The 24,773-nt window shown below is 44.0% G+C and overlaps 1 protein-coding gene across 4 annotated transcripts in view; it reads right to left on the reverse strand.

The window, feature by feature from the left end:
- Positions 1-752: 752 nt before the first annotated feature.
- Positions 753-24,773, reverse strand: part of ZNF638 (zinc finger protein 638) — a 65,487-nt gene continuing 41,466 nt past the window's right edge. Inside the window, exons 9-26 of one of the 4 annotated variants that reach the window (XM_083398125.1) lie at positions 23,190-23,572; positions 23,003-23,058; positions 22,017-22,397; positions 21,066-21,115; positions 20,167-20,298; positions 19,868-19,996; positions 18,331-18,372; positions 17,821-17,961; positions 17,399-17,524; positions 16,379-16,428; positions 10,736-12,107; positions 10,105-10,158; positions 7,711-8,851; positions 7,540-7,608; positions 6,411-6,683; positions 4,065-4,154; positions 3,107-3,225; positions 753-1,803 (exon numbers count right to left, since the gene is read on the reverse strand). In XM_083398125.1, coding sequence (XP_083254251.1) covers positions 1,726-1,803; positions 3,107-3,225; positions 4,065-4,154; positions 6,411-6,683; positions 7,540-7,608; positions 7,711-8,851; positions 10,105-10,158; positions 10,736-12,107; positions 16,379-16,428; positions 17,399-17,524; positions 17,821-17,961; positions 18,331-18,372; positions 19,868-19,996; positions 20,167-20,298; positions 21,066-21,115; positions 22,017-22,397; positions 23,003-23,058; positions 23,190-23,572 — 4,686 coding nt within the window. In that variant the 3' untranslated portion in view covers positions 753-1,725. The remainder of the gene's footprint in view (positions 1,804-3,106; positions 3,226-4,064; positions 4,155-6,410; positions 6,684-7,539; positions 7,609-7,710; positions 8,852-10,104; positions 10,159-10,735; positions 12,108-16,378; positions 16,429-17,398; positions 17,525-17,820; positions 17,962-18,330; positions 18,373-19,867; positions 19,997-20,166; positions 20,299-21,065; positions 21,116-22,016; positions 22,398-23,002; positions 23,059-23,189; positions 23,573-24,773) is intronic. The other 3 variants (XM_083398126.1, XM_083398127.1, XM_083398128.1) reach the window with 3 other exon arrangements.

The following is a 24,773-nucleotide window of genomic DNA, read 5'->3' on the forward strand; positions in this document are numbered from 1 at the left end:
TCAAGATTTAAATGTGCTTACGAGAGGCATATATTTATATCTCTTTCTTCCTTTCTGGAGTTTCTGCTTTTATTCTTTTCTTTTTTGCTCTCTCTACATAAGCCTTTGTATTTTCTTCTTCTTTTGTTTAAGTTTGTGCATTTTCATTTGTGTGCATGTGCAATACAATCAATAAAAAAACAAAAAAACATGTGCAAGCTGCCTAAATGTACCTGTTAGAAAAAGAGGAGCACGTGACCATGTCTGCAAATCAGACAGGATGTTCAGAGAATGGCAAACATCCAGCTAAGGAACCTCTAGCTTTTGAATATATATATATTTTTTGGGGGGGAGGGAAGCAAATATGTGGCTGGGGAAACCCAGCCAGTTGGGCAGGGTATAAATATTATTATTATTATTATTATTAGCTCAGGGCAAAGAAACAGCACAATCCTAAGCCAGTCTACTCAGATGTAAGTCCCACTGAGTTCAGTGTATGCTAGATCACTGTGGGAGGCTCTCTGCCTCTGAATACTAGTTGCTGGGAACTGCAGATGAGCCGAGTGCTGCTGTGTTTTCGGATCCTGTTTGCTGGCTTCCCGCAGTCATCAGGGGTCACCCTGAGAGCAGGATGCTGAACTCATTGGGCCACCGGCTTGATCCAACAGGCTGTTCTCAACTCACAGCTAAGGGAGTACAGAACTGCAGCACAAACTTATCTTTCGACTACTGGAATTCCGAGCTTTCTGGTGAAACAAAAAAAAAAAAATGTATTTTTTTGCGGGGTGTGTGTGATTTTTATTACCAGGATGGCACAAAGACTAAATTAGAATTACACATATAGTGTTCTGGTAAGAAAGTTGCATTCTCTAAATAAAAGCATTTGCAACTTGGCAACACATTATGGGTTTCTCTCATCCCCTTTCAGAATACTCAGCAATAGTTAAATACAGCAAAACTGAATCAATTTAATATCTTATTATCTACCACAAAAAATTAAAACCACCTAGGAATTCCTCCAGGTGCTCAGTCTTAATTCAGACATTTGCAAATTAAATTCATTTTCTTCCTGAACATCACCCATGTGCTTTTATAGACTGTACATTTTTCGAAATTAAAGAATGAGAAAGAACTCTTGAGTTAGGGAAATTTCCTTCTGAGATCCGGCTTTCTTTTGGGAGAGGCAACACAGCATTTATGCAGCTTTGTCTTCCATTCCGACACTGGAAACATGACGCCAAAGAAAACTATGGAGGCGGTGATTCTGTTCTTCGTCATATCCCGTCCCTATACTCAGCAAGCAGCTCCTGTCACCAAAGATGTGCTGGTCTTTAAGGTGATACAAGGCTGTTTTTGTTGCAACAGACTAAAACTGTCACTACACTAGCCCTGAGCAACAGTGATTCTCTACATCTTCTGGATTCAGACAGGAGACATCTGTCAGCAACACAAAGTCTGGCTTTTCAACACACCAGAACAGGCAGCGTTGAGCTGATAAAAAACAAACGCTGTGTACATCTGTGCCGGCAGCACAGTAGGAACATTTATTCAAACCCATCCAGCATCACTGCAAACAGCAACCCAGAGCCACCGCACTATTCAGATCAGTCCACCTATACTGAATAAACTATATACAACATGTATACCACATGGAAATCTTCAAAGGAACAAAAGGAAACATGAACACGATACACAGAACTGACTGGACCCTAAGTGAAGTTTGGGGAGGCTCTTCCTGTCTTCGTATCACCTCGAGCTCTGTTCCTCGTCTTCCCCGTCACCCTCCTTTTTCTTTTCCTCCGCTGTATTCTTGATCATGAATTTCTGCAGAGAAACACAGAAACAAACCCTTTTGCAGCGACTGAGAACTTCCTCGGGTTTTTGAGGGGAACGCTTTTATCGTTGAATTTATTGCCGTTGCTCAGGCGACATTCCACTCCCCTGGTTGCTGGCTTTGAGGGTGTTCATTTAGGAGAGGGGCAAAGCCCCGAGGGTGAGGGTGGGCAGCCTGCCAAACGCTAGCCTGGCTCTAGAAAGGTCAAAATGATGTCTGCACTGGCTCTGGACCCATGTGTGTGACTGCACAGAGAAGACTGGCCAGTATGCTAGGACACTCTAGCCTGGGGAATCTGGGCGTTAGGAGACTGGGTAGCAAGTGGGCAGGACCTTCAGCTTCTAAAATGTCACAGACCCCCAAATCAGATTTATTATTTATTTAACATACCTATATATCACTTTCTCCCAAAGCAGGGCTCAAAGCTGCTTGCAACATTAAAAAGTAAACTTGTTGGAAGCAAGTTAAAATGCATTTAAAACCGGCATTAAAGTATACTTTAAAAGGTAAATGGTAAAGGGACCCCTGACCATTAGGTCCAGTCGTGACTGACTCTGGGGTTGCGGTGCTCATCTCACTTTATTGGCCAAGGGAGCCGGCGTACAGCTTCCGGGTCATGTGGCCAGCAGGACTAAGCCGCTTCTGGCGATCCAGAGCAGCACACGGAAATGCCATTTACCTTCCCGTCGGAGTGGTACCTATTGATCTACTTGCACTGTGACGTGCTTTCGAACTGCTAGGTTGGCAGGAGCAGGGACCGAGCAACGGGAGCTCACCCCGTCGTGGGGATTCGAACCACCGACCTTCTGATCAGCAAGTCCTAGGCTCTGTGGTTTAACCCACACTGCCACCCGCGTCCCTAAAGTATAGTTTGCCCTGAGATTAATGAGCCCCTCATAGCGCACTGCTGCTAGGGTCAGTTGCACTCTTTTATATGCATGTGTGCATATGTACAGAGAATCTGGAGATAATGACCACATATAAGTAAGAGTGACCTCCTGGGACAGAAACATGGCATGCTTTTTGCAGAAGCCTGGGACAGCTCACTTGGTAGAGCATAACTCTTTTCCCAACTCAGGGCTGTGGGTTCGAGCCTCGCGCTGGGAAAAGATTCCTGCATTGCAGGGGGCTGGACTAGATGACCCTTGTGGTCCCTTCCAACTTCACAATTATCTGATTTACAAAGGCCCCCGGTGCCTTCCTAGTGCCTGAGACGTCACTCTCCAGGAGAAATGGACTTCCATTTTTCACTAAAAACATTTCATTCACTAGAAGGAAGCAAGTAAGCACTACCTCCATATTTTCCTGGTGGAGCTGAGATTGGCAATGGGTTTTCATAGATGCTTCATCCACACAGAAACAGGAACAGATCTGACAGAAAAAGCCAGCCTTTGGAACAAGGAAATCCAAATCTTAAAAGAGAAAGGACACACACATTAACAAGTGCAATTCCAAGTCATCCTTTTATTTTGCCCAGATAGGGCAAGAGGAAAAATGACACAAAAGGCCACAACAACCAGAAGACTCCCTTTACAAATGCAAAAGTTATTTATTTCCTTTTGTGACAATGATTCAGAAAGCACTGAGGCTTAAGACAGTTTTCATAACTACTATACCTATAAGTTTTCATAACTACTATACCTATAAACCATAATTTCAGATGACCTAGCATTGCCATGTAATTATAATACTTAGCTTATTTGCGCTATGTTACCTCTGTATGTAGCTTAAGCGGTTTATACTGTTTTTTGTATTTACATTGCTTTGTTAATTATGCTATTTAGGTCTGGTTATTTATGCTATTTGGGCTGTTTAAGCTTTTTAAAATTGATTTATGCTAGTTCTGATGTATTAGTGAGATATAGGGGCACTTCAGGAGATGGATAGGCTCTGTATCCATGGCAGGTATTTAGGAAGCAGTTGGATAAATTGCTAATTTTATCACAGGTAACAAACTGTAAGATTCATGTCACTGTTAATATTGTCATGCAAAACACAGAAAGAAGTCCTCAGGTCACTTCCACAAGATACCACACGTGGATGCAGGACCACACATCTTATACTAGAGCAAAACCAAGACAAAAAAACCTGCTTCATTTGCTTAAAGAGCAACAGCAACACCAACTCCCAACTCTGTTACATCCCAAATGTGGGGACAGTTCAAAAGATTCACCACAAATTATAGTTAAATAGGAAGCAGGTGATAAGAATGTTGAAGTGCTTTTTATTGTAGAACGTAACACGATCTTACCTTTCAACTGGCTTGGAGCCTTGCATTTCTCTGAAGAATCTGTTTTTCTCCGTTTAGACTCTGGTTCCTCGCATTCTGAGTCAGTTAAATCTATAAGAGCAACATTTTAATTAGCATACATATTTCCCCCCCTAGGAGATGCAGTATAGTAACAACGCCATGTTCACATATAAAAATAAACTACGGAGAAGCATGAATAAGAGACTGTGCTGGTACACAGCAGGAATACAGCAGCTGCTCCCCCCCCCCCCCCGCTCCCAGAAGCTAAACCATGATTATGTGCAACCCTAGGCAAACCTAGATTTGTCTCCCCAGGTTTGCGCAAAACACTAAGCAAAGCTTTCACTTTGTAGGGAAAGGCAGCAGCAGCAGGAGAGGCAAAACAGCTTTGTTTCTCGCTCCATGTACCAGCATGCCTACAGATTCAAGCTAAGCCAGAATCTGGTTTTAATGTTACATGCAAACCAGACCACTGTAGTAGTAGTAGTAGTAGTAGTAGTAGTAGTAGTAGTAATAATAATAATAATAATAATAATAATAATAATTTATTATTTATACCTCCACCCATCCGGCTGGGTTTCCCCAGCCATTGTGGGCAGCTCCCAACAGATTAAAAACAGAAGAAAACATCAAACATTAAAAACTTCCCAAAACAGGGCTGCCTTCAGCAATAAGTCCTCAGTGTCAGGACTCCCCTATTTGACACTGACTCAATGGTGGGTATTACTGAAAAGGCCCTTTCCCCTCTTAGCCACCGGCTATGCCACACCAGGTGAGGATGCTCAGAGAAGGGTCTCCAATGATGCCTACGTGGCTTGGCTCGTTAGATTTCTTGTCTGCCTGCTTCACCTGAACCCCTTCATAACCTCAACCTAATCCTAGCTCTAATCTCTCTTTTTAAATTTTCGATCCACTGGGGCTCGCATTTAGCTTCGCTTTCAAATTGCAGACCATTTTCCACAATGCATGGGAATCAGAGGGCAGTTTCCAACATATTAAAAACACACAGGAATCATCTGAAGCAGGCACCCCCAAACTTGGCCCTCCAGATGTTTTGAAACTACAGTTCCCATCATGCCTGACCACTTGTCCTGTTAGCTAGGATGATGGGAGTTGTAGTCCCAAAACATCTGGAGGGCCAAGTTTGGGGGTGCCTGATCTGAAGTATACAGCAGGGCTGAGGATACAGCATTTCTTTCAGCCTTAACAGCAAGTACTAAAACCAAGTAAGAGGCATTCACTAATTTATTCCAAATGCCTGGGAGAACATTGTCTTTACTTGCTGGGGGAAACCCATCAGAGTTACTGCTCTCCATGCCTCCAGAGGAAGAAAGACCTACAATCCGGGGGGGGGGGGGCGACAGGGAGGAGGCCGACAGAGAATGTTCTCTCTTGCATCAGCACGCAGCTGAGCTTGCTGGTGGGATGATGAGATAAGCACCCCTTGCTGACTACAGGATCCAAGATGGTTGATACGGTCCCATGCAATGGAGGGCTTCACAAGTTAATACGGAGAACTTATCTGGATCTGGTAGCATATAGCCAGCCTCTGCGGATCCCACATAATACAGCTTGTGTGAGCATGTACAGACGCAGTTGTTAGCAACTTTGCAGCAGCTTCTTACATGAGCTCTATTCCGCAAGGACAGGCCAGCACACTACCAGGGCGAGGCTGTCCCAATCGAAGCCTAGCTGCAGTAATAGGCTCTTGTGGAGTGAGGTCAAGGAGAATTGCTTTTCCCACCTCCGTTGTGCCTCCCTACTCCTGAGCAATAAAACGGGGGGTCCTGATAAATTCCTGGCCCTAGGTGGAATGTGAAAGAGCTCAGCAAACACCAGCAGAGAGGCACTGGCGGGTTACTTTGCCAATATCTCTTAAAGCAATCCATTAGACAGCTGGTTTTGAACTGGGAGCTTTACCGTCTGCTCACTGCATCTGAAGCAACAATTTGCTCTCCACTTGCAAATACAGATACTCAAAATTGGCTTGCACTGACTGCAATACCATTACGACAAATAACAGCCATGATGCTGCAGTGCTTACAATTTTATAAGGCAAGTCAGTATTATTGTTCCCATACTGTGGCTGGGAGGATGAAGGCGAAGGGTGTGGCTTACCAAAGGCCCCTTAGTGAGTTCAAGGTAGATTCAAAAATGTGAGCCATGGCCTTCCTGAGTCATAGCTCCATCTCTTAGCCACACAGATGCGCCATGCCTGAGGTGCTGAACGGTTTGGAGAGACTACCTGATAGAAACAACTGCAAGCATCTGTTGGGCAGTTCTGTCAGCTTTCACCTAACTCAAACCAAGAACATAAAAACTACAAAACTGCTTTCTGGCTCCTACCTTTTTCAGGCTTCTCAGAAGGTTGTGAAGAGGTCACCTCACTGCAGCTCTCCTCCTTCAATTCTGCACCGGGAACCTGGTCTTGAGGTTCAGATTTTGTGTCCAGTTCTGCTGTGGCCGTGGCCTGACTGTCCGCCATAGAAACACTCACGTCTGAGGAAGGCATCTGCACGTTTTCTCCTGCTTTCTCCTCACTGGCAGCAGACGCAGAGCTTTCTTCAACTTCCGTATCAGCTTCTCTACCAACAGCACCCTCTCCAAGACTATCCGGCTCTAGTTCAGCATAAATGTCAGACAGCTCAGTTACTCTTCCTCAGATCTTGAGGAACTAACAACAGTTTGAGTTGCATTATCGGTAAGGACTAATAATCATTGCCAAACATAAGCAGTTTAAGAGCTTCATCTTTTTAATTCATGCAAAACTGTGATCTTCAAAATGCAGACTTCCCTTCTTTTCGTTTTGACAAACATTTCTCAAAATTCTGCATCCAGACAACCAAACCCATTCAGAGAAGCGTACAAGAGAATCATGCAAAGTACGTTTCCAGACAAAAGACTTGTGGGCCCGCAGGCTGGAGGTCCCCCACCCCGGCACTAACATGTCTAAAACCTTTGTCACACTATGAGTGTACAAGGCAACTTCAGGGACTATAAATGAGACATAGAGACTAAGGCATGCAGGGCCCAAGCTGCAAGGAATTTCATGGGTCCTGCCTGGAACTCCAAATTTACCTAGTGTGGACCTCTTGGTAATATGTTTCTAATAGGCCATCTCAGGAGAGCCTATGTTCAGTGGCACCTAGAGACTCTTAAAGGAGTTTGCATGAGCGCAGATTAGTGGAAAGAGAAACAACAGAGTTCCCTTCTTGCAACATGCCTAACTGCGAGGTACATCACGCAGGAACTCGTCTTTCCATGAGCCTCCAGTGTGGCAAGAGTGTCGGACTCTGAGCTAGAGGAGGGTTCAAATCCCCATGAGACTCTCTAGGGGAGCTTGGGCCAGTCAAGTCTCTCAGCCTGAAGCTACCTCACAGGATCAAAATGGGGAGAGAAGCAACTTGCCTGCCCTCTTGAGCTCCTGGAAGGAAAAGCAGGAGAGACATGCAAGACTCAAGTAAATAAATCTCACCAGGTGGTTGCTGGTCCTCCCTCATACTGCTCTCGCTATCTGGCATTTCTGCCTGGTTCAATATTGGTTCTGCAAGTAGAAGGTTGCATATATAATTCTGACACTTTTGCTCAGGTGGCTTTCACCTCTTCCATGGGGTTGAGCCCTGTTAAGACATAACTCCATTCCTACCTGCCACTGGCTGCTCACACCCTGTGTCAGCTTCAGGCGTCCGGCTTGTTTCTTCATCTCTTCCTTCATCCTTTTCTGTGTCTATTAAGGCAGCCGGCTTGTCAACTGTGGCGGCCACAGAAATGCAGGTCTCCTCTTGAGGCTCCTCTGCCTGAGCCTCAGTTCCTTCAAGTTGTTCCTTTGAGGCCTGCTCTCTCTTCTCGGCCAGAGATTCCCCTGGAGTTCCAACTTCTTCTGGCTTGGCCACATCCTCTTCTGGTTCAGCTACTGCCATGGCAACCTCTTCTCCCGATACACTTTCAGCAACTGACTCTTTCACTTCTGCGGGGGGAGGAGAGTCACTTTTCCCCTCTTCCTCATCCTCGCTTCCAACCTCGTCTACAGTAACGAAGTTAAGATCTTCTTTCAAGCGATTGAAGTCCGCCAGGAAGTCTTCGTCATCTTCCGCCACTTCATCCAAAGTCACCAGATGCTGATCATCGATGTCCTCGTGGATCTCGTCCACGGTAACTAGAGTGCTGGGATCTTCTGGGATCTGAGAAGAAAGGAAATCTCCAGGATCCTCTCCAGGATCCTCAACAACCTGCTTCTCACCCTCCCTGGATTTTATGGCCTCGCCAACCTTGAAATGTGACAGCTCACTCAGCGGCATCTCTTCCACTTCTCCAATTTCATCCACGGTGACTAAGGGCTCTGCTTTAAGGTCCGACTCATTATCCCCTAAAGCAAACGCATCCTTAGGGTCTTCTTGCTCTGATATCTCATCTAAAGTAACAAGTGACTGTGGATCTTTGATCACTTCATCAATCAACTCCTCCTCGTCGTTCACTTCATCCACCGTGACCAAAGTCTGGGAATCTGGCACGGCTTCCAAGTTCAGAAGCTCAGCCTGCAACATTCCACCTTCATCTTCTCCAATCTCATCCAGAGTAACAAAGGAAAGCTCATTCTCATCAACGTGCGCAGAGCTCTTGGCCTTCCTTTTCTTGGAACTCGGCTCGGAAGGAAGGCTTTTCTTGGTGTGATCCTTCCTTTTGCCTCGTACGGGGTTTCTCCTGGGCTGAGCGGGAGAGTCCACTTCCTCTAGAACTTCATCCATGGTCACAAACTCATCCAAGTTAAATGGAGAAAGCTCTTCTTCCTACAAAAGAAAAACAAAGCTCAGCTTTAGCGAGCAAGAGAAATCAGCAGAAGTATGGTGACAAAGATGCCCAGTAAGGGCAGTTCAAAACCAAAGAGGTGAACATAGAAACAGAAATTTACCATGGCCACACAAACACAGGATTTGTGTCTTTGACTACTGTTTATAGAAGCTGCTATCTGGAGGGGCTTTGCCCTAAAATGGGGGTGTAAGTAAAGGCTTTTGAGCTTAGCATGACTAAAGAACACAGGCCAGGTATTTTGTGGTTTATATATTGCAATTTTATGTTGTGAAGTGCCCTGAGATCAATGGATGAAGGGGCGCATATAATTTTTATAAACAACCAAACCAAACCCTAGATCAAGGCAAAGGCCCCTCCAGTCCAGAATCCTGTTCCCACAGCAGCCAGCCAGGCACCATGGGGAAGCTCACAAGCAAGACATGTGTGCAACAGCTACACCCTCCCTGCAACTGGTATTCAGAGGCATCCTGCCTGACGGGAGAGGTGGAACATAGCTGCCGTGAGCAACCGTAGATGAGCGTCTTGTCCTCTGTGAATGTGTCTCATCTGCTTGGATGGTCCTCCAAGCTGGTGACCGCCATTACATCTTGTGGAAGGGGATTCTATAATTTAAATGCAGCAACTTTTTACCCTTTACCCACCAAAGTTCCTAGGAACCCAAACTTTGAAGAAGAAGAAATGTGGTAACCCTTTTTTAAAAAAAGGAAAAGAAAAAACTGGGATATTATTCTTACTGCTATTGCTGTGTTTGTAGAAAAAACTCAGAATCTCCCCCACCTCACACTTTCCCTCTCTCATCTCTCGAATCACACCAACGGCATAGGCTGGTTTTCTCTCCCTGCTCCGCTGCAGGAAACACAACCCAAGTAATCCAAATCCAAAATTTAAGTGGAACCGTGTTCAATTCCATCAGTTGTTCAAACAAAAGGTCAGAATAGGTCAGAAAAATGACCCTCACCTTGTTTCCAATAATAATAATAATAATAATAATAATAATAATAATACAGTGCCCATCTTCCTTAAGGAAATCTAGAGTCTTAAGTTCTGAGCCATAGCAGCTTTCTCCGGTTGTGGTATTATATGACCATGAGCATTATAATAATTTTTTAGTCAACAGGAAAGTGGTAAGAAAAAATAAGCCTTCAAAAACTCATTGCAGAGACCTTATTTCAGGTGCTTCTTGGAGTGACTGTAATTCTAATGCTGTCCCTGGCTTTGTTTCTTTCCTTACCTCTTTTGGTTTTGTGCAGCTTTTAGAACCTCTAGTAGTTCTCCCAGCAGACACCTGAAGAAAATTTAGAAAGGGGAACAAGAATCAAAACAACAGAATTGCAAGCTCACCGATACACGACTTCCCCCTTTAAACTTGGATGAAATTCATTACACGCTAAGAAAGTTAAGACCGTGCCAATCATTTTTAAGATCCGGGTATTGAGCGCACCAACCACATCGTGAGTAAGTGGTCCCTTCTCAGCAGCCAGTATGTGCAAAACCGTCAGGATTCGACACAGGAAGCCTCACCTCACGGCAGAGGAGACAGCGACAGCAAGGGAAAGAATGAACAATACTTGCCGCCCATTCAGAACTGCACCGTCAAGAGCTGGTGCTCTACTCTCAGGTTTACCCAGAAGAAGTTCCCGTCCACCGAGTGCTTCCGAGTGAGCCGCTTTCCAGCTGTGTGTGCCATGAATCTAGAGACGGCAGGACCCCCGCCTGCCTGTTTGCCCCGCTTAATGCAACCGCTTAGAGGAAGGGGAAGGGAACTGGGCCCGGGCTACCACTGCACTGGTTCAGGATCTGGAAGAAGCGTCAACGTTAGTTACCAGCCAGTCACAAGGAGCCAGCACTTTAGCCCTTCTCACCTTATTGCTGCTGCTGTCTCGCTTCACACTGGATGATCTACTCTCCCGCTCCGGGGTCTGCTTTGAGCTACCCTTAGTTTCCACTGGGGAGTCCTTGTCTGGCAGCGACGAACTCTTCCCAATGCCTAACTTAACAACAAGAGAACGTACGTTGGACTTAGACTTGCCGCCATCTGTCACGTTTGACCTGCCGCTCGGAGGTCTTTGCTGATTCGCTTCTTTTGACACCACTTTCTTTTCAGTGACTGTGCGGCTCCTGGTTGCCGGCTTCGCGGGAGTCTTCTGCTCCTCTTTTCTCAGAGTCGAAGCTTTCGTCTTGGATACATTTGGGACAGACATCAGAGCCTTTAGCATACTTTCACCAACAGAAGTAGTGTCCGCACTGGATGCTGATTCTGATGCAAGATTGATGGATTCAGCCGCTTGTCCCGGTCCTTTACTGGGCTGTGCCTTGGGTAGAATTTGTTCAGGACTCTTGTCGTCTGTAATCTTTTCAGGTTTCTCCTCCTTGGTTGGTCCCTCATTTGATACCAGCCTTTCAGGTTGCTTCTCTAAAGTTGTCTCCGTCTTGACTACATGTTCAGGTTTGACTAATTCAGGTTTCTCCTCTGTGACTTCCACAGCTTCCAGCACCGCTGCCTCAGATTCCACCACTGTATTAGCTTCAGCTGCGGAACAGGGGATTTCAGATTCCTTGTCTATCACCCCCCCAATCACCTGATATGTAGGTATTTCTGATGTATTAAGTAATGCTTCAGTACTATCTGCCTCTTGGGTTACTGGCTTGTTATCTGACTGTACATTGCCACTTGACACTTCCTCCACGGCAACTTCTGCAGAGTCCACAGGAAATGTCTCAGAGGTGGCAGCAACTCTGTCTTCTCCTTCCACGGTCGTGACAGAGTCTACTCCCATGCTCTCCGCTTCAGTCGTGCTGGATAATTCTTCTGGTGATTTACCAACAGGAGTGGCTAATTCTTCACTTCTGTTTTCTCCAGCAGCTGCAGGTGCATTTTCCAGAAATTCATCATTAGAGGTGTCTGTAATTTTTTCTTCCTTCTCCAAATTGGATGGCAAAGTAAGAAGAACTCCTTCGGATTTTACTTCAGATGATCCTAAATCAACTGGCGTAGTAGGTGTGGTTGTTGCTCCAGTTCCAGAATCCTCTTCTGACCCTTCTGTCTTTGATGGTTCTGACGCCACTTCACATACCACTTTCTCAACGGGTCTTGAGTCTTCTTCAGTCTTCTCTTCTGGAATCCTAGGCTTCTGATCAGAACTTGGTTCTTCCTTGGCCTCAGGAGGCTTTGGAGAAGGAACAGCAGCTGGGTGCACCACTCCTGATCCTTCGGGAAATGTGTTCAAGTCAGGGCTAAATATATTTAAAAAGACAGAAGAAATCAAGCTATGTTGAGAACTCCACAGTAATCAATAACCCCTCGACGCCAACGGTTGGGATTTCCTGATGCAAGAGAGCTTAGCATTAGGAAATCTGGCCCAACAACCAAACTGGTTTTCACAATGAGCCAAATTCTAGGTTACCTCTCTCTTAAGTTGCTTCAGCATGGCAGGCATCTTAGCATTTCTCTAATGGTACTAGTCAGTATGCATGTGTGCTCTGTGTGCCTTGGAGCTGACAGGTCAGGTTTAAGTTTAGGTAGGGAGAAAGACAGACAGAACACAGGGACGCATAGCTCTGGCTGTGGATATAAACCAATTTAAAGTTAGAATAGGAAACCCTCCTGATCTTTTATCCACCTTCCTGCAGTTCCGCTCCAGAAATATGGGTGCTAAATGGGGTGTTACCTAGAGAACTGAAATGAGACTGACAAGAGTGGAAATGTCCACACATACACACTCGCTGAGCCTTTAGTCCATTTTCAGCTTTCTGATAGATTCCAAAATAATCAAATTCAAGGCGACAATGTATGGTATTCCAGAGAACTTCCACTTACAAGTACATAATTATTAGGAATGTAAAAACGGTCCTGCTGCAATCAGATCAAGGCTCTATTTGGTCCACTGAGCTTCCAGCAACAGCCAAACTGGTGCCTCCTGAAAGCCCGTTCTAGTGTGTCTCTAGAATAATCTCCACCTGGAGGTGAATGATTTCAAAGCTGGGGTAATGGCAATTCTGCTTTGATGACCTAGGAAAGGATACTAAGATATCACATATTACAACTGAAAGATGATCACACACCAAACTGGGTGCTCTACATGTTATGTGAAGTGAGTCAGGCGCCCTCAGAAAGAGGGCAAAATAAAAGCGCCATAACAACCTCCCCCCCCCCCCCCACAAAGCACAACTGGCAGGGTGAAGTGTGCTGTATTCTGCAGAACCAAATGACAAGGGGAGGTGTGTAAACTGTGCAGGCAATTGATGGGAGAAGAACTGCCACTATCACAATCGATTAAAGGAGGGGAAAGTGTCTTGCCCAACCAGGAGCCATTCCAAAAGGAAACACCAAGCCTCAAAAAATAGGACTACAAAGCAGTAAAATATATGCAAAAATAATGTTCTCATTGATAGTTTTAATATTTCTTGCAAACCACTTTGAGGTTTTACACCAATCAATCAGTATATAAATTTTGCTAAGTAACAGAAATAAAAATTTGAGATCACTAAATTTGAGAAGATCTCAGGAACCTACCTGGACCCTGAGATCATCTTCTGAGGCCCTTCTTCTTATGCCTCCTCCTCGAGAGGTCCGGAGGGTGGCAACAAGAGAACAGGGCCATTTCTGTGGTGGCTTCACGTTTGTGGAATGTTCTCCCCAGGGAGGTTTGGCTGGCACCTTCATTATGCAACTTTAGGTGCCAGGCGAAAACGTTCCTCTTCAACCATGCCTTGGGCTGACTGATTGTGTTGTGGAAGGCTGGATTATTGGGTTGCCTTTGTTGTATTATTATTATTATTATTATTATTATTATTATTATTAATAATTTTCTCCTTTTCATATTTCGATTTTATGCTGCTAATCGCCTGAGATTCTACGGGTATAAGGTGGTAAACAAATTGAATAAATAATAATAATAAATAATAATAATAAATGGTCAAGCACAAAAGGCATGGATTTTGTGACTTGCAAAGGGGATGCTGATGCGCATTTGAGTAAATGAAACTAGGAGAGTAAGGAGTGCAAGGCACACTATAATGAAGCACAGCAAACAGGATCCAGCAAAAACAGTATGGTTCCTCCAACTTTTGGCAAATATAGATGGGACCTTCCAGCTGGGATTGGTGATGTGACGCAGCTCAACTTCATGGCATTAGTGAATTTACAGAACTCCAGGGGGAAACAAAAAAGTTCCTGAGTAATACACATCTGTATGGTTTGGATAGACAGCTGCATGAATTCAGAGGTAAACTGCAAAGAGCATGTTTCTAAATTCTGAAGATATCCAACCGAGATTGGCTTAACACATATATCCCCTTCTCTTTGGGCTTTCAACAACACAGCTTGCACATGTGACTCTTTTCAGGTGAATCTAAACAGGAAAATTCCCAGATAGGTTGGTCATGCTACTCAACCAAAAGGGAGCCTTTCTTGAAGAAGAGAAGCTACTCACACAATGATTCAGTCCTTTAAAATGTGTTTTTTAGGTGCAGGTAGTGAACTTTAGCCATTCATTTGGGAGATTAAGAGTTCCAGGACCTTCTGTCAGACAAGAAAAGCACAGACCAAAAAAAAAAAAGGGGAAAAAAGCAGAATTCACAGCCAAGAATAAAATCCTGCCAAAGAGATGGAGCTTTCAGGAATGATAGAGTTGTGACATCAAGATTCTATCAACAGGGTGCAATAATTTAAACAAGTCAAGGAAGCACCAGACACACAACCCCACTTGCTGTTGCAGTCTCGCACCCTTGAGGAAGCTATTGGAAAGGACAACCCATAAAAAGCATGCCACACGTGAGTGAGGCAAAAGAGCCACACACAGCTGTTCTTCACCCGAAGCTCAGTTCATCTTCAGCCACCTCCATCTGGTTCTGGGGAAAAACTGTTTGCCGAAAACATGCCATCATGGGAGGAGGTATCAAAGTACATTCAGAACAAGCAGGTCCATCAACTCATCCAGAAGATGAAGTGATAGCCATTGTGAAGAAGTGACACACAGTTTATTAATCAAGATTTCATCTATTACGTACGATCAACCATAAAAACATATGGCGTCCATTTGTTCCCCAACAGAGTAAGGTCAGGGGAGCAAGTAAAAAGAAAAATCTGCCTTCTTTCTGTACTCCACGATTTAAAATATTTTCTTCTTGCCATATTCCATCATGAGCGCAAACGATTCAGTGAAGAACAAGCTTTATGCCTACTGGCCATGCTGCTGGTTTCCTTGGAACAGAGAACAGGGTGTGTGGTTTGTTTGTTTTGGGGTTTTTTTGCGCAAAAAGCCAGCAGATGAAGCTGACTCAGGTATGACCCATGCAAAGTGACTCTGTTACATGGGCCTCCTCAACAGCGGTTATGTTAAATGCTTCCTTCAGATGCAGCATCTCAGGACCCAACGTTTACACTCAAGTAAGGAGACAATGAGTTACCAAATGAGCCTGGTGTTCTGCATGTACCAAGTGTACGTATACAGTATTAGAAATGTGTATTATACTTCCATTGCAGGTGCATATCATCAACAACTAAGCAGGCTGCACATGTGTAGGTGAGAGCTTTGGGGAAAAACACAGTTTTATTAGACGTGAAATAGGGTACATATCAGCATTATGATGTAACAAACACCCCGGGTGTTAATTTTCAAATATACTTGCTAGCCAGAGTACAATTATTTTAACTACATCTGTAGGCTATAAAGTTGTGTATGCATCTCCCTTTTAAGAAGAATCTAGGAAGATAATTTGAGGTGCAGAAGTCATTTTGAAAACAAAAATGTTCTTTTTTCCACCTACAGAAAAAAACTCTTGTTACTTTAACCTATTCTCTTTGATGCAAATTAATTATAAATACAGTCATTAAAATTCTGTGTATCTCATCCATAATTTTATATTGTGTGAACACTTGACAGGATGCACTATGCATTTAGCACATGGTTCTTGGGATACTTTAAACTGCTAATGGTCTTTTCTATTACACTTAAATAGCGTGACATGATAGACCAGCTTCAGGGTCAACTGCAGACTCCTTGAAAAAATGAATTGCACAGCAAAATATCTTTATATACTTGGGAAGAGCTTGAAAGCACTGATTCAAAAACACCGGCTTGTCACACAGAATTGCATGCACTGCTGCAGCTGGTTAATTCCAATGTCATTTTTCTGTAGTCATCTGAATTGCAAATACTGTGTATGGTTCAGTCCACACCCCACTAAAGTCAATGGTAAAGTTCCATGGATATTAATGGAAATGAACTGTACGCACACATTCCAGGCACGCTTGCTGACTTCAGCAGCTACGACTGCATGACAAGTCCAAAACTTGACAGAGGGGTGAGAGGGATACACAGAGAACAAGTTGTTTCACATAAGAAGTGACAACCCTAAATAAATCAGAATACTGGGCTTACCACGGAAAGGTGAGGTGGATAATCAGTCTGCATGCATACTCTCTCTCTCTCTCTCTCTCTCTCTCTCACACACACACACACACACACACACACAGAGTTCATTTAAATATTTAAAAAACAAACCTTTCGTTGCCTGGTTCTTGTTTCTTCTCCTCCTTTCTTGTGACTTCAGCCTGTTGAAAAACAATGTCCAGTTCTGAGCTCTTGAAGCAATTAACAAGAAACCATGCGAAATACTTCGGCCCACAGATACACAATAGAATTTTAAGAGCAATGAAAAAGAGGCTCTACAATTGGCTCTTTTCTGCAGTTGTCCAAAACTAAATACTTTTGCGTAAAACAACAAAAAAAGAAATGAGAGTGAAAAAATGGGAAACAGGGCAACTCGTATGTCATGACTCTGTTCTTTTAATCGCACGATTTCTACTTCCCAGGAATCAACCTTAACTATAAGCTTTGCCCATTACACCTGACGCCATGCTAATGCCCAATTTTAAGCCCTGTCAAGGAATAAGACTGGACCGTATACCTAGCTGGCAACTTAATCAGTCTACAAAAGCAACAAGGGAAGAGGGAGTGTTGGAGTGTAACTGAGCATCAGCTGATTGTCAGTTCTTGCAAAGTGCAGGGCTTTGCAGGAGACACCCATTGTTGGTGCCTTCCTTCGCAAGGCAGTGCTTACAAAGAGCCAGGAGCTGCCAATTGACTGGCTGGCAGCGCCAGCAAACTCCAAATCTGTCCCATCCTCGTCTTTACTTGCTCCACACACCATGTCATAAATGACATTATATGGGTTGGGCAGGTGGGTCTGGCTTGGCCAAAACTGCCTGGGCCACCACATAGGGCTGCCTCAAGCTTCCCCACAACTGTTACATAGTTTAGCCACTGGGTGGCACTAGACTTACTTGTGAGTGGGCAGAGTCAGGGCTTTCCTGCACCTGCTGTGTCCTTGCTAGAGACAAGCAAGCTCTTCTCCAGTTTCCCAACCACTCCGTAGCTTTCAAACCTTCCGTGCCAGCGGGCAAGAACAGCCCAGCAGCATTAACAGCAAACATCCACATCCAGGCTGAGTCTTCAGAACCCACCACGGATGCACACAAGCTGGAAAACTGAGACGCGTTTAAAGAAAGGAAGCTCACTTACCGGCGACGGTTCAATCTGTGGTGAGCGTGAGAATGTCAACCGTGATTCTCCAAGGTTGTGTGGATACCTTTTCAGGAAGCGGCACATGGATGCAGCTGACTCAGCACTATCCAACTGGAGAATGGCCTTAGAAGTTAAGATATGCATAACGTTAACATTAAAGTATACCCTTTGTGCAGTCAGTACAGTGATACGCATGTAAATATTACTTATTAGCCAGATGGAGTTTTTTCTCCTGAAAGACATTATTTCTAGGAGTTTGTTGCTGTCCTTTAAGGCAGCTGGGGAGGGGTGGGTGAGAACCTTCCTGTGCCACTGGGTTCCTGTGCCACAATAGTAAACTGTGTCATGGTGCTCTGGGGAGAGTGCATCAAGTAACAGGTCTGCTTACAAAAAGAAGTTTCCAAAACAAGAACAGCCACCTTGTTCTTATTTGCTATCACCATGTAGTTATCTACGCGTCCAAATCGAAGTCCAACACAAAGTATTTCGAGTTCTGAATATCCCTTATCTGGCAGGTTGCCCAAATGCACAAACTGTGAATGGATATTTTCTGTGTTCACCTAGTTAAAGAAAACGCAGGCATCAATTTTATCTATTTACAGTACCCCATTTCCTGCCCACCCTTCACCATAAAGTCCCACATTAAGCAGTGACTGCAGAGCAGATGGTTTCTATTTGGAGTTTGACTTTTTCTTTCACCAGGTCTGCTAGGCCATTGAGCCTGGCTGTTTCCTGCCTTCTCTGGCAGCATGAGGTTTGGATTCATTTCCTTAAGCCATCTATTCCGTGGAGACCACAGAACAGTATTTCAGCTACTCACACCTGCACTTCACTTGGGACATTCTGAGGCTTGCCGCCAGCATGATGGGGATCAAAATGATTATCAGGAAAAGCACTACATAACAATTCGTAACGCTTCTGCTACTTACCTTTGGATTGACATCTTTAATCATAGAAACAAATATAGCTTCCTAAAGAAAAAGGGATCAAAAATATTTATTTAAGAAAACTAAAGGTGTCTGCGGATTTACAGATTATACATAAATCACAGCCATTTTCACTGGGTCTCATTTTGATTTGTGTTCAGCACAGTAACCCTCTTAAAGCATTCAGCTTTGGCTCCACTTTGCAAACACATTCTTCCCCGCCACCCCATTCCCACCTATCCCCCAGGAATACCACTCCATGCCCCTGACAAAAGGGGGCTCTGGCTCATGAACGCACACTCATTTTTACATAGCTGTTTTCCAGCACTGCTTTCATTAGTCTTCCAACTCCAGGGAGAATTGCCCAAGATGTTAATTCACGATTATTTACTGGATTAAACAGGCAGACGAATACTTTGCACATCATGGTAAGTCATGGTTTAGCACTATGTGGGTGAGCTGAAACAAGCCTAACAAATTCTCAGGCTTACATGCTCCCTCCCTCTTCCGTAGAGGAGCAAGAAGGATTTCGCTAGCATATACTTTCATTTTCACAGAATCCCTTCTTGGCATTGGGAACAAACCAGAGAATGTGGTTCAGACCAAAAACTGGCCAGATTCTAAACAAATCTCCACAACTTGAGTTATGAAGCTGGCTTGCTTAATCAACCAGGGATTGAGTTAAACCATGACTCTCTGGTTCATGTGTAATGCTGAGCCAGGATCCTATGAAACAGAACGGAAACCCTAGCAAAGTCCTTCTCCCTGCTGGGTGGCAGTGGGAGCAGAAGAGCATGTGGACCCAGATACTTGGCTCAGCTCCTGCACACAGCACTGAGCCATGCAAACCAGCCCAGACACACCAAGCACAGAACCTCAGATCATCCTAATTGGCACCGCTGCCTCTGCAGTCTAGGTATCAAGCAAGTTGCTTATAGAAAGAAAGGCCAGAGGGCAGGGTTTGAAACAGGTCCTGCAACACATTTGCCTAAATAAAAAGTGAAACACAACTAAATGGAATGTGAGGAAGCAGAGGACAGCAGCTCCTAGCAGACCATTTGCCGATGCTCAAAGATGTGACTCAATGGGGGTTGGACTTGATGGCCCTTGTGGTCTCTTCCAACTCTATGATTCTATGATTCTATGACTGTATTAATTGGTTGTAGCACAGGCAACTCCGAATTTACTCAGGGGTTACGTTCCAAGGTACCGTGCGTTTAAGTGAAATTGCATAGCATAGAATCTTAAGAGTTGGAAGGGACCCAAGGGTCATCGAGTCCAACCCCCTGCAATGCAGGAATCTCAGCTAAAGCATCCAGGACAGATGACCATATTTGAAACATCATTAAAAAAGCCGGCAAATACACTGTTCCATCCCCACTTCACACCCCAAACGGTTGATGCAACAAAGAGCCTTGTGGCACCTTAAAGACAAATAAAGTAGATAGCATTATAAACGTGTTTGTCTTTAGAATACCACAAGACCGCACTGCATTCTCCCCCCGCCCCCACCATTTTTCTTAATGTTTTAGTTACCAACCTCATCTTTTATGTCTTTGAATTCCGGTGCCAAAGTAATGCTCAGTTGGTTCTGCTCCACATACATTGGAAAGCAGGTATAAAATTGCACCATGGAGTCTGCAGTTTTGCAACTCATTTCTAGGTATGCCTTTTGAAAAAGAAGGAAGAAATCTACATCAGCCACCTGAAGCCAGATAATCCAAAGTTACAATATGCAGAAATTTTATGTGGTTTTCCATGAACGTTCATGGAAATACTGCTTTATGGAGCATTTCTGCTCTTTATTTGCATGTCCAGTGAAAAATGGCTTCTCAATACCTTTTTATGTGAAGATACAATTAACACATCTTTCAGTTTTCCAAAGGGCTTGGTTAAATTAGAAATCTCATCTGGAGTTAATCCTGAAGCAGGCAGGTTAGAAATCAAAACCACACACATCTCTTCTGCTTCCTAGAAAAGCAAAACAAAAACAAAAAATTAGAATTATTATCGACGAATTTTCACATAACATTAGCCTGCTGTTTCTTATTTTTTTCCAAACCCAGCCCAAATTTCTGCTGCCTATTCTAATCAATCCGTATTCTTTTATTTCTCCGTTTCGTCACTCTAATCCTGCTAACATCTTAATTTGTTTACAATAGTTTTCAAATATTCTACAAATCTTTTCCAATCTTCTTTAAAAACTCTGTCTTCCTGATCCCTTATTCTACTAGTTAATTTAGCCACTTCTGCATATTCCATCAATTTCATCTGCCATTCCTCCTTTGCTGCTACTAAACCCTCCTTCCATTTCTGAGCATATACCATTCAGGCTGCTATAGTTCCGTACATGAATAGTTTTTTCCCTGATTGCTTGGTATATCTAAAATTACTCCTAAAAGAAAAGCTTCTGGTCTTTTTACAAAGGACCTTTTAAACATGTTTTTCAGTTCTTTATAGATCATCTCCCAAAAGTCCTTAGCCATTTTGCACGTCCACCACGTAGGATAAAAAAGTACCTTCCTTATCTTTACATTTCCAACAGATATCAGATTCTGACTTATACATCTTTGCTAACCTACTTAGGGGGTCAGATACCACCTATATAACATTTTCATGAAATTCTCTTTTACTGTGCTGCATGCTGTAAATTGTAAATCTTTCTTCCATAGTTTCTCCCTTGTTTGCAAAGCATTTCGAGGACAAAATTGCTTGCATCCACCGGGATCTTGGCTCACCTTGGTGACCGATTCACTTGCTTCAATGTTCTTTGCAGCTTCTGTCACATCTGTATTTAAAAAATAATTTTGTTAAAAGATGAAAAAGTAATGTGGCTGTCACTGATGAAGAGTTCATTTGGTGAGTTGGAAGCCCAAACTCCAGAACAAGGAAACCCCAATTTTAAACTGAACCAATCCTTTTGTTCCAGACTATTGTCTTATATGGAACAGGTAAAAATTTGCCTCAATGAAAGCAACACTTTTAAGGCTGGAATCCTATAGTCCAGTGGTTCTCAACCTGTGGGTTCCCAGATGTTGTTGGACTACAACTCTATCTTCTTCCTCTCTTCACAACAATCACTACAGGAGCCTCTTGACTTTTTTTTATAGTCTTTATTTACAGTATTTACAACCGGTCACATCGTTATCATCCATCAGAGCCACTCAGTTCAGATCTCTGCTGAGGCCTGCGTTTGCCCCTCCAGCAACTCATAATCCCTTGCTAGCTAGGGGTGATGGGAGTTGCAGTTCAACAACATCTGGGGACCCACAGGTTGAGAAAGGCTGCTATAGTCTCTTTTCTGGGAATAAACCCAATGAACTCGTTCTGCCTGGACACTGAGGTCCAGCACCAAGGGCCTTCTGGCGGTTCCCTCACTGCGAGAAGCCAAGTTACAGGGAATCAGACAGAGGGCCTTCTCGGTAGTGGCACCCGCCCTGTGGAATGCCCTCCCACCAGATGTCAAAGAGAAAAATAACTACCAAACTTTTAGAAGACTTCTGAAGGCAGCCCTGTTTAGGGAAGCTTTTAATGTTTAATAGGTTATTGTATTTTAGTGTTTTGTTGGAAGCTGCCAAGAGTGGCTGAGGAAACCCAGCCAGATAGGTGGGGTATAAATAATAAATTATTATTATTATTATTAGGGCTGACTTCTGAGTAGGATGGCAGAAGTGAGTCTCCAAAGATACCTGGCACTTCCGCAGGTGGGCTCGTTTCTTTGGCTTTGGATTTTAGAGCTTCCTCGGGTTCTGGCGTCTTCTCACTCTCTACAGCTTTTGTGGCTTCCTCAGGCTTCCTGGAACCACTGTGAGGCTTCTTCTGTTTCACAGCGGCCTTTGTCCCTCCAGTCTCGTTTGCCTTGGACTTCACAGCTGTCTTGGGTTCTGCTGTCTCCTTGCTTCCTGCAGCTTTCAGGACCCCCTCAGGCTTCTTGGGGTCTGTGGGCTTCTTTTGCTTCACACCTGTTTTTGCTCCTGAGGTCTTTTTGACATCTCCAGCCTTTTTTGGTTTTCCAGCCACTTTTGTCTCTCCAGCCTTTCGAGAGTCTCCAGACTTTTTGTCACCATTTGCTGTGATCAGACAAAACATTCATCTGGTTAGAAGGGGCTTCCTGTTTAAGTTATTAACCTTAAAAAAGACAGTGACGACAGTGGCCCCGAGACTATGTTCAGACAACTTAAGAAGGTTCAGAAATGCACAAAACAGGAACTCAGTTCTGGTAACAGAATTATAGAATAAAGGAATCAATAAAATGAACAAATATTTGAAAAGAACCCAGGACTTCCAACGAGAAGTATATTAAAAAGACAACTCTCCTCTGCACCGTTAACAAAAATGCAGCCCAAGAGATTAGTAAGAAGGATTTCAGTTTGACATATTTTGGTGGGAAAGTATTTATTAAAAATGAATAGGCTTCAGTGATCCAAAAATGTAATTGTTCAAGGCCTCATTTTGCTGAACTTGCCACCCCTGAAAAACATTACCCCCTTCTCCATGCAGCTACAACATTTTTCAACACGTTTCCATCTGACAGGGATCCACATATATCAGTAAGCCTGCATGATGGGAAGACTAGGCAAGATTCTTCTTCAATTTTTTTCACCCACATTCAGCACACAATGCACCAAACTGCAGGAGATGGAGCATAAAGGAAGGAAAAGCAACCAGAACTCACAGGCAGTGGCCAGTGACACAGCTGCCGAGGACGTTTTCGCAGCTGCTTGATCTTTCCTGAAAAAAGGAACAAAATTGTGGATTAATTGCTGGATACAATCCCATTAAAATAAATCACAAGTTGGAAAGTAAAACAAAAAGCTGATTTAAAGAATGTGATAGGCCAGACTAAGTAGCGTCATACTTACGTTCCACTTGCAATTGACTTCTTGGCATTATGTGAGCTTGAAGGAGCTTTCTTAACGTTCTGGGAGGTTGTGGGAGGCTTCTTGGCATCCTGTGAACCTGGGGCTTTCTTGACGTTCTGGGAGGTTGAGGGAGCTTTCTTGACATTTTGTGAGCTTAGAGAAGCTTTCTTGACATTCTGTGTGCCTGAGGGAGCTTTCTTGACATTCTGCGTACCTGAGGGAGCTTTCTTGACATTCTGCGTGCTTGAGGGAGCTTTCTTGACATTCTTTGGGCTTGGGGGAGTTTTCTTGGCATTCTGAGTGTCTGGGGGAGGTTTAACAACCTGTGTACCTGGGGGAGTTTTCTTGATACTCTGTGATGGCTTCTTTTCATTTCCTTTGATCTGAAAAAGATAACACTCTATGTTCTCTTTTATGAATATACCCATGCACAATCTGTGCAAAAAACCCTTAAGCTACAGAAATACCTTTCCCCAATGACTGAGCAGAAAGTCACATTGCTGTCCTAACAGCTGTATGCATAAACAGAATACCAGATGCAGAGATAAATGGGCCACTGTTATAACTGCTGGGGAGGGGGGCAAGGAGAAGAAGAGAGATCAAACCTTCCCTCCACATGTGGTGTAGTCCCAATGAAAACTGGCCTCCTTGTGCCCACTATTAGATGAGAACCACAACTACTACTACTACTCACAATGCAATTGCTAACAACACACTCAGGGGTCTACTTTGATTCTCTGGCATACATTACTCAACTTAATGGTCTTTTCAATACCTATCTACCCTTTTCGTTTCCTCCATGCACATTTTCTGTTTCAACCGGGTCACAAATGGAAGTCACAGATATTGGGATGCAGTCCTCTGGCTACAGTTCTTCCACACAGACTCAGCAGGCTGACACACAACTTCTGAACCTTCTCCAGCTCTACTCTGGTACCCATCAGTGCAACTGCTCCACCACTGAATTAGCACATTCTGCATTACTTGCAGCTTCTGGATCATCTTCAAGTGCAGCCTGACATACCGTGCTTTAGAATTAATTCACTCAGGAGGTTTCCAGAGCATGCCGTAGGAAAAGTATACCTGTCCAGGAATGGCTGTAGCTGGTAATCCAAAAGGTGTTCAGAGCCACTGAGGTTGCCTGGGTCTCTAGAAACTGGATCAATGAGTACCCCAAGAATATGTATCTCATTTTTCAATGGGACTGCCATCCTGTCCATAGCTGGCTACCTTACTAACTGCTAGACTTGAGGAAACACCAACTCCCAGGGTTTCCCCCCCTGTCCTGAGTCAGTTCTGTTACTGGCCAGCCCATCACTGTGTTCAGGGCCTGCTCCAGAACCCACCCAGCTCTCCCAATAGCTTCATATAGGCATTAAAGAGCATGGGAGACAAAATGGAACAGTTCTGGTCACCTCACTTGAAAAAGGGTTATTGTAGAGTTGGAAAGGGTATTGTAGAGTTGGACCATAAAGAAGGCTGATCGCCGAAGAATGGATGCTTTTGAATTCTGGTGCTGGAGGAGACTCTGAAGAGTCCCATGGACTGCAAGAAGATCAAACCTCTCCATTCTGAAGGAAATCA

This window comes from Podarcis tiliguerta, assembly GCF_965153285.1.
Source record: "Podarcis tiliguerta genome assembly, chromosome: 9".
Lineage (NCBI taxonomy): Eukaryota > Metazoa > Chordata > Lepidosauria > Squamata > Lacertidae > Podarcis > Podarcis tiliguerta.